The sequence below is a fragment of the Xiphophorus couchianus genome, chromosome 7 (assembly GCF_001444195.1).
Source record: "Xiphophorus couchianus chromosome 7, X_couchianus-1.0, whole genome shotgun sequence".
Taxonomy (NCBI): domain Eukaryota; kingdom Metazoa; phylum Chordata; class Actinopteri; order Cyprinodontiformes; family Poeciliidae; genus Xiphophorus; species Xiphophorus couchianus.
In genome coordinates, this window is record NC_040234.1 from 18,502,347 (window position 1) to 18,518,437 (window position 16,091).

Consider the following 16,091-nt stretch of genomic DNA (forward strand, 5'->3'; position numbering starts at 1 on the left):
ACATGGAACGAAAATGCCCCAGGACTTCTGAGTAATCCATCAAGCTTCTTGCTGCTAATGGGTATAGAGAGGGCCCCGGTGGCTCCAGGATCTCCGTCACAGGGGTGAGAAGAATGGCTGTTTGTGCATGATGGTAGGGACTGAAGAAGAGGGGGGGTGGGGTTAACCTCTGGCGGTTGTGAGAAGAAGTCCTTCTTGTAAAACCCCAGGGCAAGAATAATGAGGTCTTTTAGGAGACAAGTAGCTTCAAAGGCCAGGCACAACGAGCACAATGGCCAGCGGCAGGGCGACACTACCAGCTCTTTGTCTGCTCATGAAAAGCTGTCTTGTGGCTTTCGTGTCCCTGTGATAATAACAAAGGTCTGTGCTGCATATTTACTGACATTTATGAGCGTGAGTAGGCTGAGGACGCTCGGCTCTGGCCAAAATATTAAAAAAACGTGGGCAGTGTCATGGGCCAAAATGTTCTTTTGGCATATGGTGAAAGGGACATCACTCACAATTGATGTCTCGAGATACGTTTGCATTAATTACAGGCGACAGTGTGGAAATTCAAAGCGTCAGAAAGACGTGGGTGAATTATGGTGCCAGCTTTTCGGTGCCTGGTTGCACTGCCTCCAGAGGAGAGGGCTCTCACTTCACCCCTCCTCAGCTTTTGGGTCTATTGTGCTTTTGACTGAGATCACTATCACGATGGCTTTATTGTCCCGGGAATCTGGCAGACAAAAAGCAGGAAATGGCTGAGAGTCACGCAAGGGATCTGGAGAGGCATGTGGTGCAGAGGGCAGCAGACTAAGACTCAGTGTGGTACTGTTTGAGTGTCGGGAGTGAGCAGAGGGATGACAAATACGCAGATTTTTGGGTGTCTGTCCTGAAAGCAGACACCCAACAGGACGATGATGAAGTCAACCTTAAAGGGATGTTTAACGGATGGCGGGTTAGCCATGTCGTTACCTGCTCCACGGTTAGGGGGGAGCAGATCTCCTCTCCTCTCAGGATCATGGAGCGTTGGGTCAACACCTCTGACAGCTGGAAAGAGTCCAGACCGAGCAGCTCGCTGACATTACTGACCACTGAAACACACACAGATGTACATTGTGTTGAATTAATAAGTAGTGCAGAACACAGGCGCTTCACACACATTGATGTTAAACAACAGATATGGATTACGATCCCACACAGTTCAGAGGAAACTCTACTCTGCAGCCATGGCACTGCTGTAATTTACAGGTTCCTCAGAAAAGAGGTCAGACGTAGCGAACAAAGCAGCCCTGAGATCGTGTTACAGCCTGTTCAGGGCTTTGTCTGCCTGTGCAAAGTCAATCAAACTCAGGGGAAGACTGGTTCAGTGGTTCAGCATTACTATAGTTTTCCTAAACACACTTGTTTTTTTAGGAAAAGTATGAAATTTCTTGTCTGTATTTCCACAGACTTGGTTTTTAGATTTAAATTTTGAAAAATATATTATTTATCATTTTGGAACGTCTCAATGTAGTACCTGTGTTCCTGTCAAGGCTTTTTAATTGAGTATCTGTCTAAAAATATTAGCCCTTAGTAGCATGCTTGGGCAGACTCATAAGACTATCCTGAACTTTCTAATATGACAAAATATCTGTCATTGTCAAAACAAACATGTAGTGAATTAAATCTACGGAGTTTTCAAACACAGACGTACCAAAGTCTACATTAACTTTACTGCAAATAGTTTCAAATTAGTCATTTGTATCAACAAACTCCTATCTTAAATGACTCTGATCAGTATCAGACAAAAAGAATGATCGGCATTTTATCTATCGGTATTTTGGCTTGGAGTAACTATCATAACATAACAGCTTTACATAAGTGCTATCAAAGGGCTAGATGCTTAACTTTTATAACAAAGCCTATTATTTATTTTTTTATAAAAAGAAATCACTTAAAAATAAACTGGTGATCAAAATAAGATTATTTTCATTCTGATCTGGACCAGTAACCAGATCTGGAGTCTCACCATGGCTAATAGATATTAAGTCATTCTGACCACAACACCTTGCAGTGAGGATGTTGTTACTACAGGAAGAAGATTCAAAATTAGTTTTAGTGTCTGGGAAATGCTTAAAAATAAGTCAAAGGAGGATACACAGAGGTGTAAGAAGCTATTTAAAAGGAAAGAGTAGACAGATCTGTTAACTCAGAGTTTCCTTATGTAGGTTCAATATACGACAGCTTTTAAATTTTATAATCATATATAAATATTATAATGCATGTAACAGTGTAGTAAATGCATTTATATATTGCTGCCTCTGTGGTATTCTTCACCTCCGTTTGAAGTGATCTGAGCTCCGCCGGCAGTCATGAATTCAATGTTTCCCATCTGGAGGACAGCAGACAGCAACTTGAACACATCTCTGATCTCCTCCTCACTGAATTCCATCACCTTTAGAGCCTCCTGAAAATAATACATCATGTTACAGTTCAGATTCTTCAGGCACAGTACCTCTGTCAAAACATCTGCTAAACTCAGAAGAATTGCAGCACTTAATTTTGGCTGTATTTTGAAATACTGATGAATAATCACCCGTGGAAGTACTTGCAGGTTTTCTTGTATGTTAGCGTTTCTATTTAACAGCAAGGTATATGGCGTCCCCTGGGGGTGGAATAAAGAACTGCAGTGAACAACTCACCATCACACTGTTAAAGAGCTGCTTGTCATCCAGGCTGCTGTCCTGAACACAGCCTGCTTGGCTCAGGTAGTGATACGACTCTGGACCTTCAGACAAAAGATACATGTCTGCAACACAAGTGTGCAAACACAACATGTATATAAAATAAAACATTAGCTTTAAACCTTTTCCAAGACTTTTTAAAAATGTAAAGTACAGTTAGAGTTGTTCAGATGTTGTCTAGATGTGACTTAAATTCAGGAGGAACCTACCTCTGTGGTCTCTGTCTGCTCCTGCCAGTAGGGCGTAGAAGATGTGGTAATTTCTCTCGCCTGGATTTTGCCGGACCACGCGGTTCTAATAAAGAAAAGATGACAAGAATGCAGGTTCATTTGTTTCAGTAATTCTAATTAATGCTTGTGATAATACAGAAGTAACAAAAACGGTGTGTGCCTAAATACTTTTACACACTGAAACCTCACCTTTTCAAGTAAATCTGGCGATTGGAAGTCAAGGGGAATAAAATCAAATGAATCTATCAAGATTTGCATAAATAGAGAAAACTTTTCAGAATGTACTAGTCATGTTTTCAAGGATACAATCAATGATGCATCCTCCCTGAATGTTCCCGTTCTGTGAAAAGTGGAGCTGTATGAACTTCCCGAAGCGACTGGAGTTGTTGTTGTAAACGGTCTTTGCATTCCCAAAGGCTTCCATGATGGGGCTGCAGACAGAAAAACACAAAATAATGCAGATCAAACATTGCTGTGCATTTTCACCAACAGAATGTACTCCTCAATAACGAAGACTTTGACTAGACGTAGTTGCCGATATGGATCTAAATCTAGTTTCAACGTAGCTTTATGATGAAGTAATTCAATCTATTTATCTGTAATGTCAAGAACATGTATTTTATCTAAGTGTCACCTGTCAATGTGAACCTGGGCAAAACATTTAAACCCCAAGTTGCCTCCTAATCTGTGTGTAAAGGAGTGAATTTGTAAATACGGATAGGTGAATGTGGAACTAGTGTAAAGATCATTACTAAAAAACAGTCATTTTCTTATTCATAGGGGTTCCTAAAGGTTTGTCTTGACTCATGTTTAGTATTTAATGATGCAAATTGGAATCAGAAATATAACATTATAAAGAACTGGACTGAGCCACAGTATTTTAAAACCCATCAATCATCTTATTTAGGAATAATTGCTTAATAATTGTGATGAGATCCCGTTCCAAAGATGAAGAATCAAAACATGCTCGTAGTGGCGTCATATTTACAAACCTCTTTAGGCTCAATTAAATACAACAAAAGTAGATTTATAAAAAATCTCATAGAATAAATTTTTTTATGACAAGGAATCAGATGGACTAAACATATTAGCAGGTGAAGCTACACAAAGAATGATTTTCTTTTAAAGATAGGGTTACAAAAGTAACTATTTGTAACTTTTTGCTATAAGGTTACAGTCACAAAACTGCAAGCAACTTGAAATACATTGCTACAAGGTTCATTCTAATCACTAATTTCTTTGAAGACTCTTGTGTTCTGGTCTAAAGGGTGAATCTGTGCATATCAGTTCAAAGATTTCAGGTTAGGGGCGGGGGATTTGTTTCTTCAGTACCTGCTCTGGACGAGTGCCTGCTCCACCCGGGTGGTCCGCTCCGACAGAGGAGTACCAGACGAGTTCTGACTCATCACCGAGAGGAACTTCAACAGCAGCTTGGTGCTCTCTGTTTTCCCAGCACCGCTCTCTCCGCTGAAGATAAGCAGACAGAACATGTTTTTGACTCATAATCTTTCATAATCACACACATAGCCTTGATGGAAAGCCCTCCAGATGAGTTGCTTATTTCACAGGGTAGTCCTCACTGACCTGATGAGAACACACTGACTGTCATGTCTTTTCCACAGGCAGCGGTAACACTCGTTAGCCACAGCAAAGATGTGAGGAGGCAGCTCCCCCATCTGGTGCTTGCTGTACAAGTCGACCGCAGTGGAGTCGTACAAACCTGCTATCCGTTGGTAAGGATTTACTGCTGCCAATATTGAACCTATGTTGGTCTACAGGAAGGTGAAAGGAGAAAGAAGAAAGAAATTAATTACTGAAATACAACAGAATACTTATAGTGTACGAGAAACTGCTCAGCATTTAGAAATTTTGCAGCTCCTAATGCTTGGTCAACAGTTGTGCTTTAGTACCATTAACTTGCTCCATTAGATCTGCAGGTAACATTTCCTCTGATACAACTTCCAAAGTCAGGGAGACTTTTCAGCTACCCTTTGTGGCCTAGTTTGTTAGGCTGCTAATATTTTAGGATCCACCGGTCCTGTTCTTCTAATGCGCTTTGGGGAAAGTGCCTCTTCAAAGTGTGTTTCTGGGTCATCATGCCACAATGCTGACATTCTGCAGGACATGCGGGGTAGACGCTCTGAGATGAGATTAGAAGATAGGATTTCCAAACAACAAAAAATGAAAATGCACCACGTGATTATTTTTAATAAACTCTGCAGGGTTTCTGCAGAACCTCAGAGTTTGGTTGTAAAATCAGTCCTGACATTTAGAGCAGATAAGACAAACAAACAAGGAATTCAGTTATAAATACCCCAATGACATAATTTCCTTCCAGAGTTTTTATATAACTACTGTGAGCTACAAGCCTGATCAAAGCTGAACAGCAAAGATCCGAAAAATTATGATTTATGTCCATTAAGCAAGTTTGTGCAGTAACTTTCCATCGGTGCAATTCAGTTTTTCCATGTTGAATTAATTTACAGAGTTAGATGGCCTCCTTCTTCCACCAGCGCATTTTATCCCGACTCGAGTCCATACATATATGTCTTCCCTCCTGATGTAAAAACACAAGTGGGCTCACTGGTTGAAACTCACATAGATGTTGTCTTTCTGGTAGCGCAGGAAGAGGTTGTGCATGATGGCAGCTTCATGCAGCTCTGCTAGTGTGGACATGTCCTCCACTCCATTGATGCTGCTGGGGTGCATTGGGTTCACCGTATCTCTGTTCAGCTCCTCTCTCTGTAGACAGATCACCTGCATCGGCACATAAGCAAAAATGCATTTAGCTTCAGAAAAACAAGAAACTACTGCATATTGACAATGTTTATTGTTCAAAACATTGCGGATCCAAAAGCTGCTATTTCATGTTAGCCATCTCCAGTGTTAATCTATATTTATCTTAATTTTAGACCTAAGAAGACACAGAACTGTGTGATCTGAATTCTTTTTACATTAACCTCAATTATTAACATATTTTGCCCAAAAATACAGAGAAACATAATCAAATACATATTGAATGTTTTTTACTACTTCTAATAAAAAAAAAAAAACCCTGCTATGCTCAGTAATCTGAAAAAGTGACCATAAATTACATCTGAAATGTAACAAAACTGTACTGTAAAATCCCATTAAGAGCATGTTATACACAAGCATTTTTAAATCTAGTTTCAATTCTTCAAAACAAATACAATACAATATAAACATAGACAACATATAATATAAACCAAAGTAAACACTAGGAAATTTTTATGCATCCATCTCTTTCAAACTACTATGCAAGTTTACTTATGTGTATTCAGAAAAATGAGAAAACAAAAAGCTAATCCCCATCTCTGGGTTTGTTGTTTTCCTCGATTGACCTCTGAGTTGATGATTTGTAGCGCCTCCATGTGGTTGAATTCAGACCTGTCTGGTACATTCATCATAGTATAAACCAGTAGCAGGTGATTCAAAAGACAGAGCTACTGAAAGATAGTAATGAGCAGCATAACGTCTGCTCAAAAATAATAAATCTGCAAGTTTCTCTTGAAGAAAAAACTAGTAATGAAGAATTGTGTCATTAATAGCCACCACAGGTGAACAAACAATTTGTTCAGTTCTTGCAGAATATGAACAGGCTTTTATGCAATCAATGCTTTTGTGACTGAAACTAGCAACACTGTACAATACAAAGATAAACCTGCCTTCCAATAATTATTGCATAGTACAAATTTGGCACAATACAAAGAAAGTGCATCCTCTGTCAATGCCCATGCTGCATGGTAGAACATGAACTTCTGCTGTGGAAGAGCCTCCAACACAGATTCAAACACCATGCACCCTGATATTTAAGGTGTTCGATAGAATGGAGGTTTTTTGATTGAAAAATTAAAAATCCAACAAAACCCACACAGGCAAGAACATGCAGGCTCCACACACAGAAAAGGCCTGGTGAACTGAGATTCAACCTTTTCGCTTTAAGAAGGCGCCGTTGTTCGGCTACAAACTAATATGAAATTACACACCCTGTTAAGCAATGGATAACTTTGAGAAATTATGTCAGAGTTGAAGAAATACACCCAAAGACATTATCTTTGAGATTGGTGCTGGTAAAAAAGTTGCAACAGTTAATAATTTTTCTGATTTCACCTCCACATTCGTTTGCCCATATCGATGACATGCCGATACACAAGCTCAAACAGGAATGACTGAGGTGAAATAAAGACAATGCATGTATAGCTTGTCTGTACCCGCTGACATAATTCACCTTTCATTCACCTTTTAGATTCTCCATTGAGTTTCTGTTAAGCAAATCTTACACCATGTGACTGATGTAACATATCAAAGTAGGTGGAGCAGTGACATTAACTTTTTAATGTGCGACGGATGAAGAACGGAGGGATTTCTTACTGTCGCCACTGAATTCTCCACAAATTTAGAGAAACATTCACATCAACCCACAGCTATCCACAAAGAGTCTTGTGGACTTTGTGGCTAACAGAACTAATGTCCCAGAAATAAGATAAAAGGACAGACAGACCACGGCTGTGTTGGCCACTTGATGGGAAGATGGGTCCAGATCGACACTGATGGACTTGAGGCTGGGATTGTGGCGTCCCAGAGAATTACTGCAGGCTGTACTGGCATATCCAAGTGTCTTCCAATTGGGGGGAGGCATTTCATAGAACTGCTGAGTCAGCCAGCAAGGATTGGCTGCTGAAGGGCTTACGACGGTTTCAGTCAGTTGATGTGCTCAAGACAAGATGAATAGGTCTGGGCTTTAGCGATTATTCTGTAATTGATAAATCATGTTTGAATTTGACTCAGGAAGACCACAATTTAGCACCAACGTGTATCAAAACATATTTAACCACAAGGGGGAAGAAGAAGTGGCAGTGCACACATAATAAATTCAAGGCTTGTAAAATCAATATGATTCACCAGGCATGGAGCAGCTCATTTCCAGACAGCCAATAAATGTCTGGTTTTGACTTGTGTTTACGCTTTTAATTGGCATTCACGACCAGAATAGGCAAAAAAAAAGTCCAGCTGTAGTTTACTGTTTACATAAGTCCATACATTAAGTTTACTAAAAAACCCATAACCCCTTAGTGGTGCTAAAATCTTATTAAGGAGTAGGAAACATAAGACTGAGTTTAAAAAGACAATTAAAACAACAAAGGTATCAGATAAAATCATCAAAATGGTACAAACATCAAGAAAAAAGGAGTTTTTATGCTATGTTTATACATTCTTTTGCATTTCTTATTGACAAATTCAGATTAGTTGGTATTAGCTGGTCAAAAATGTAAGAGTATTGTAAGACAGCAACATCTCTTCCCCAGCATGCTGCTGTCCACTGATATAAAACTGGCAAAAAATAAGACTTTTTCACCTTTTTCTCACTTACAAAACAGATAAATTTGTCTCTTTGTAAATGTTCTGAGTTGCAAAAGACACTCCCATTCCAGTCAGCATGTCTCCTATAAGGCAGCTGACTGTAAGTTGGCTACTTAAGCAGATAGTCCATCTAATTATTCATCTGGACCTGATTATTTAATGTATTACTCAATAAAAACAAAATGACAAAGGGTTTCTGTGTAGTAAGCACCTGAACACTGACAAATCTAAGTGAGTTTTTAAGCCAAAACAATATACAACTGCTACAAGGAGACGTCTCTCAAACTGCAATGATTTGAATGTTACATTAAAATCAGCAAATATTCTTAGTTTTATGCTTTGAATTAGAGCAATGAGGTCAGTTTACGGTATATGTTTGGTATTTAAATATTTCTGTAAATTTGTCAAATCTTCTACCAACACTATACCATTTCTGGTCCTGTTGAATTATTATCCAAGTATATATTTTTTATTCATCTAAAGGAACAGATTATAGCTATAGTTACATGATAAGATATAGATCTGTTTAATGAATTTTAAAAAAGGTATTCAAAGTAATAAAAAAATATACATCAATTGGAGAATGGATGTGAGCTGAAGAGAAATAATCACAACAACATCAATATCATGAGTTGCTCGATGTTTTTGTTATTAACACAGTTCAGAAAATGGTGAAAAATGTGGCCTGTGGGAGTGATCTCATTTATCCAGCTTCCAGCATAAACTGAGAAATCTCCAGCAAACATGTCCATCCACAATCTTATCCAACTCCACACCCTCAAAAATGGCCCATAATCACAGCAGCACCCAAGTGACTAATAAAAGCAGATGCCTGGAAGAACAGTTGTAAAACAAAAACATGTTTTGATTTAATTGTATTTTTACAAACCAAGCCCGATAAGACAAATAAATCTTAAGTGCTGCTATAAAAACCTACGTTCTTACATAACTTGGCATTGATGAACTATTAGGATCACAGTGTTGAAGTCTGATGATGAAGAATGATCTTTTCAACAAAATTTGAACAGAACAATTGCTGCAGCTAAAAGTAGCATTTACTGTATAACAGCATGTGCTGGTCATTTTAATATTTTGTCATTTCATAATTTTGGTCTCTTTTTAACCCGACTCATACAAAAAGATCTGTCTGCTATGGGGTGTCTCTTATGAACCACATCTCAAATTGTACTACCACTGGGTCATTTTACTCTTACATTTAAAGGTATGTTCTATAGTCTACTAGGAATCTAAGAGTAGACTGAAGGAGTAAGGAATTATGTGACTCCAATGAACAACTATTAGTTGGTACAGGTGCTCAGAGATGTTTTGGTTTGATCTGGAGTCATAAATTATAACTCATTAAAGCAAAGGAAATGTTGTGAAACATGAGATGTTCATAAAATAACAAGTAAATACAGCACATTTAGGTGAGATTTGAGTATCTGTAGCCAAGGTTAAACTTATTCAAACCTTATTCATAGATAAAATGATTTTCTGTCAACCAAGAAATTAACAATAAGTCAAAAGGAAATCCTGGTAGTTGAGGTAGGAATTTGGATAGAATCAAAGAGACTTGGAGTGAAAAGTAACATGCACAGAGAACATGGTAAACAAAGACAGTGATGTATTTTCTGTTAACATTAACTGAATTCAGATATTAACTGGGAATGGTTCAGCTGCAGAAACCTGTATGAGTTTCTTTTAATGCATAAATCCTTCTGTTGCTCATAAATGTAGCCTTTCACCAAAATCTCTCAACTCCTTACTTGAGAATGGAAATAATTGGGGCCTGCCATGCAAAGCAATGGCAGGAACCTATTACTCTACACCCAACAAGGGTCTCTTTAATATTCTTTATTTTTCTTCCGTAACCGTTAATGCGGCTCATACCGCTAACATGGCGACATAATTCGCAAAAAACTACGAAAAAAACCCCATTATAAGTCAATGGGAAAAATCCTACAAATACCCTATTTTTGAGGATTTTCTGTGTCGTCACGAATTCACATAGAAATGCCATTCAAATTTCATTTTGTAGATGCGTCTGTGATCTCTTCGAAAGTGAAGACGGCTCGTCGATACCAATTACGGTTTGTCCACAATTTGTCTCTAAGCGACCCAAAGTTTTTGATTTTTCCTAAAATTAGAGTGTGACTGACTGATTAGAGTGAGAAATGAAGAGAATTTTTGACCCCAAATCATTTTTGAAATCGCCATCACGCCCACAAATATCGCACGATTGGTATCAAAATCGGTCCTGACATTGATACGCATGCCTGCTCCGGTAAAATGTTTTCGAAATTTATCTAGACCGTACGGTTTTCTGTCACGGTGCTTCAGAGCAAAGTCATGCGAGAGGATTTTCTGAGGCTCTCCCATATATTTCTCAAACATTTCAGATCTGGGCAAACCATTTCTTTCTCTCATCGCCGTTAATGCTGTGAGTGAGGTAAAGATATGAATCGCGGGACTATCGCAGAAGACACATAGCCCTCTCATACGCTTCAAACAGTTTTCGAATATGTATTACGGTTCCCGAACGGGAAGGAGTTGTTCCCAATGCTTTTTTGTGGGTGAAACTGGCTGGCTCAAAGAGAGAATAGTCTCACCCAGCATGTCTGACTCACAGCTCACAGTTGGCTGAGACAATTATTTACCATAGCAACGGAACTCAGGAGGCTATTGGCTGCTGGTTAGCACTAACTATAGTGGAAGACTCAGTTGAAACAGATCAGGACTGAACTGGCCTTTAGAACTACTTGCTGCTATGGGCTGTATATAACTGATTTAACTCAGTAACTGTTACACATGGGATTAGTTCGGAACTTTAAAATGAAGCATACTGAAAATTTCAAAATAAAAGCCTTGAATATTTTTAAATCAGGTAATTGCTCTTTTGAGCATTATATAACTGATTTAACCCAATGACTGTTATACCTGGGATTAGTTTGGCCCTTTGAAATGAAGCTAACCAAAAAATTTCAAAATAAAAGCCTTGACAATTTGTACACAACATTATTGCTCTTTTCAGCATTATATAACTGATTTTATCCAATGACTGTTATACATGGATTTAGTTTGGCACTTTGAAATGAAGTTTAACAAAAATTTCAAAATAAAAGCCTTGACAAAATTTTAAATCATACTGAATGGTGCACGTCCACCTTACTTAACATTCTTGTGATTCTCCACATGCTATTGATTACATTGCAGCGTTCTTTAGCATTGATGCTAATTTCTAGCATGACAACGCCAGGCCCAAACCGACGGGCACACTTAGGGAGGCCCCGGTTAAATTTCTTCAGGAATTTTCTAGTTTACACATAAAACTGTCTGCTTTTCTTTAGAATTATGTCAGCCAATGGATTTAATCATCATTATCCTGGGCTGCCTTGTTAACATAAAAAGGGAGCTAAATTACATTGTTTTTATCCATTTATGTGGGAAGAAATGGCAACAAAACTAAGATTTTAATTTGCTTCTTCTTAACCCAACACAGTATCAAACAAACCACATGTTACTACATGATACTTCCTCTGTCTGTCAGCATTCCTTAGAGTTCTCAAGTATAAAGTGGCATTAGGGTCACCAGCATAAAGATGAGAATAGAAAACGCTAAAAGGCAAGAGTTTCCTCTTAGTTTCAGCTCAAATTTCAGGAATAAGTAGTAGAGACTCGGATGACTCCTGAATATTTCTCTACACTCACAACAACTTTGCTTATATATTAAGCTTATTGCCTCATAAAACTGGCTGACAGGAAGACAAATTAACAGAAAACAACCATGAAGCTCTGGAATATTTTGTCTACTCTTTCATGGCACTTATAAGGGAGGAACAACAGCTTGTTAAAGTATACTCACCCCATGAACTTGTTCACAGTTTCTCCATTAAAAAAAAACAACACTGACATTTTAATAGATTTGTATGCAATATTCCAAGACAAAGAGGTGCTTAATTGTGGAGTTGAAGGAAAACGACACACTGCTTTAATTTCTTTTTAAATTAAAATCTGAAAAGTGTGGCACATATATGTCAGTGCCCTTTACTATGATGCCTTTAGATAAAGTCCAGGGCATCTAATTGCCTTCAGAAGTTATATATTTCGTAAAGCCAGTGGTACAACTTGTGGACTGATATTCTCAGAAGCTGCTGATCTAATCTGACTGAGTTTGAGTAATTTCAAAAACAAGAATGAACAGAAAGATGTGCAAAGCTGGTAGAGACAAACCTCAAAAGACAAAATCATTGACTCCTGAGGGATGAATGCAAATGCACACCACACTTTTCAGATTTTTATCAGTAATAATTTTTTAAAATATCTATTTCTTTCCAAGTTTATGTGTTGCTTTGTGATAGTAGTTCACATAAAATCCTAATAAAATACATTGACAGCGGCAGTGGACATGCGATAAAATGTAAAACAAGGTTCAAGACATTCAAATGTTTTAGTAATAAAACATTTGATTTCTAGCTTGACTTCTTTACAAGAAAGATGTCAGGTTAATGTTTGTAGTTAAAGTAGAATACTTTATAACCAGCTTTTATAAGAGACAGTGCGCATTGTGTGTGAAAATGTCTGTAGACCACAGTGCAAAAAAACCTACCCTAAAACCCTAAAAAACCTCACTGTTCAGATTTCACAATGTGACCCCGCAGGGATTGTTACATGTCCAAAACATCAGGGACAACGTTCATGGAAAGCTGAGCTGGAATTTCCAACATCAAAAGGGTTTCATTTTTCCCTGTTTTGCCTTAAAGGGGTCTTAGTTTCACTGTGGGTTATACCACAGTGAAATGGGTTGCAGAGCTCAGTTACTGTAGATTGTTAATAGTTCTTCTTCATCTTAATACAGTTCACTGAAAATATTACATTTATTGAATAAATATCACATTTTTGAATGTCACATTTTTTTAATTGTAATTTTCTACAAGCTTATGATGCAATAATGTTTAGTTAGAACCATAATAACTAGTTCTACCAGCAATTTACAAGCAAATACATGAGCAACCCAAATCCAACTGTAAAAAAATAAAAATAAAAATTGGCTGTTCGAGAACTACCCACGTGCCACAAGTTAGACGAACGTTTGAAGTCAGAGTTGATATAGTAGCAGCCAGAGATTACTTCAGGCCATTTACAACTACATGTGATTTAGGATTGAGTGGTGAAGTTGTTTATTGCACTGTTCGATTCTTTCCAAACTGTGTTGACACTGGAAAGCTGGAAACCTCCGCTGCAGAGCACGTGGCTGCACACATGACAGAAAATGACATGTTTGTGAAGTTAGGTGAAACTAACAGACTCGGGGTTGGTTTGTGTTGATCAAAATTATGATTTGAACATTCAAAAACCAATATGGCACAGCCAACAAAGAAACAATTATGTAAAAATTGAGAAAAATTCAGCATCTAATAATTTATGAACTGTATATATATTTATTTATAAATATATGGTAAATACATTTATTTATAGATAAATTAGCACATTTATGTTTATTTATTTCCTCTATTTTCTATTACCTTCAGCATCTTGTGCTTAATATCTGAAATTAATATTTGATGTGCATTAACAACATTTAGCAGTTTAGTCATCTTTTTTTTGTTTTTGATAAGCAGTAAATAAGTACAACATTTTAAGCTATAGCACTACAGGTAACTAGAGGTAATTAGAAAATGTATGCATGTTCGTTGTTATTGGTTTGATTTTTTCCTACATACATTTCCAGAACCAGTTAAAATGTAATAAACTGCAAAAATCTACAGCTGCGCCTCAATAGAAACAAAATTCTTATAAGTAGGAGCTTCTAGTGCACTTAAACTTTTTTGGAGACGATGATGTTTTTGTCCTTTTGTTCGCTCTTCTCTGAAGCCCCGCCCTGCTGCTGCTGCTGCTTTGTTCACCCAGCCCCACTTAATATTCACACATACTGTAGGTGGAGTCAGGCTCTTCTGCTCAGACATGCTTCCTATAAATGCAGCCCTTTAGGAGGGACACGTGGACAGACACAAACACTAACAGACAAACACAGTCGTTCTTTGTTTGTCTTCCTTTTTGATTTTTAAAAGTGTTTCTCTGTCTTACAGTGAATCCATCTGCTGCAAAGGGGATCCCACCCAGGCCCCGTAGGAAAATGAAAAGATGGAGGGAGTGTGTAAGAAAGAAATAATGACGGTAAAAATACAATAAAAACTGCCACGGAAAACATTTTGTTTAAATTTTACCAACAAATTTAGAAAGACAGATGCAAGAAATACGTCTGTTGGTTTAGTCATGAATGGACATAAAGACTCGGAGTGATTAAGGGAAGGGGCCTTCAATGATCCATTTTAACCACACCAGCTGTGCCTTAGAGGACTATGGGAAAAAAAATTGACGTAAAATGAAAATGAAAAATGAAAGCATCCAAACATCTTTAACTGATACCAAATATTATGTAAATAACATAGAATTAAAATTATATACTGTTTTTACACATAAAAAACAATTATTATTATTATTTAGCTGTAATCAAATGACGTAACTTTTATGAAAAAGCCTTTAAAAGGGATAAAAAAGACATCACCAACAATAGCTTTTTAGTTGACTCATCCGATTTTTCTTTTCTTAATGCACTCTACTTTGAGAATAATGCACACACTGTTAGTCCAGCTGGGTAAGAGTCATAGTGCCATCTGGCCTCACAAGACATGCATGGTAACTGAAAGGGGTTAGGTCTGTTTCTAAAGGCACAGGCCTCTATCTTTACGTTCACAAACCCATTTGAGTTAAAACTTTTACAAAAACCCCCCCAACAATTCTGACATGGTTCAAAGAAGTTCCTCATGAACATCTGGACATACAGTACACGATGTCAGGACTTTACTGAGAACATTGGTTCTATAGAACTCTGTTTGGTTCCCAAAGTGCTGATAAAGCTCTGATAAATGCCACATAAGGAACAGAGGATCACATGAGGTCAGTGGAGGATCCTGAAGATGGAGACGAGCTGTTATTCAGTCTTGCATTCCTCTCATTCTCGCTACAGAATCTTTTTACTTCGAAGCAGCAGAGGAGCCCATATGTTTGGCCTGATAACCAAAATGCTCCGCTCAGATGTTGCAATCATATGGGACATTCCAGTATCAGGTCAGATTCAAAAGTCCCCCCATCCCCCATTTCCTGTCACAGAAACATCAACATTAACCCACTGTTAGAGTTTAGGGGTCCTAATTCAGGGTTTTGAAATTCTTTTCCACTGTGTCCACTCACACTCCAGATATTTTCACCACTTACCACATCATAAAGCATCCCAGAATGCCGCATGGATAAATGCGTTTGCTCACTGATCATTTTATATTCGAAACTGACTGGCCACCCTAGGCTCAGAATGCAGCACATTACCACAACTACTGTGCAATAACGTATTTACAGTACATGACTAATGAGCTTCCAAGCATGCATGCTTCAGTTTTTACCAGCAGAGTGATGAACACAGATAATTTGTTTGTGTACAGATGAGTGACAATTTGAGCCACTTGGGATCAATGGGTTGCCTCATAAGAATAAAATAATAGCGTCTTGTTCAGATATTCTCCACAACTAATGTTCACTCAAAGCATCTCGCAGCAAGAGATTTCAGTATTGAATTTAAAGTGCACAACAGAGAGAGAGAGCGAGTATGTTGGGAGAAAAAAATGTGCTTGGTAATATGTTTTTTGTTTACAATACATCATGTTAAGTATCACTTATTATGGCCAGAAAAAAGGCACAGATGGTGTCTCTTATTTACATT

The 16,091-nt window shown here is 37.8% G+C and overlaps 1 protein-coding gene across 3 annotated transcripts in view; it reads right to left on the reverse strand.

Annotated features, from left to right (window-relative positions):
• myo10l3 (myosin X, like 3) overlaps positions 1-16,091 on the reverse strand; it is a 69,957-nt gene that overhangs the window by 32,436 nt on the left and 21,430 nt on the right. For 2 of the 3 annotated variants that reach the window (XM_028023021.1, XM_028023020.1), the window contains exons 3-11: positions 5,534-5,692; positions 4,520-4,707; positions 4,268-4,402; positions 3,242-3,366; positions 3,125-3,138; positions 2,915-2,999; positions 2,664-2,770; positions 2,299-2,428; positions 955-1,073 (exon numbers count right to left, since the gene is read on the reverse strand). In XM_028023021.1, the coding sequence (XP_027878822.1) occupies positions 955-1,073; positions 2,299-2,428; positions 2,664-2,770; positions 2,915-2,999; positions 3,125-3,138; positions 3,242-3,366; positions 4,268-4,402; positions 4,520-4,707; positions 5,534-5,692 (1,062 nt within the window). The remainder of the gene's footprint in view (positions 1-954; positions 1,074-2,298; positions 2,429-2,663; positions 2,771-2,914; positions 3,000-3,124; positions 3,139-3,241; positions 3,367-4,267; positions 4,403-4,519; positions 4,708-5,533; positions 5,693-16,091) is intronic. The other variant, XM_028023022.1, reaches the window with a different exon arrangement.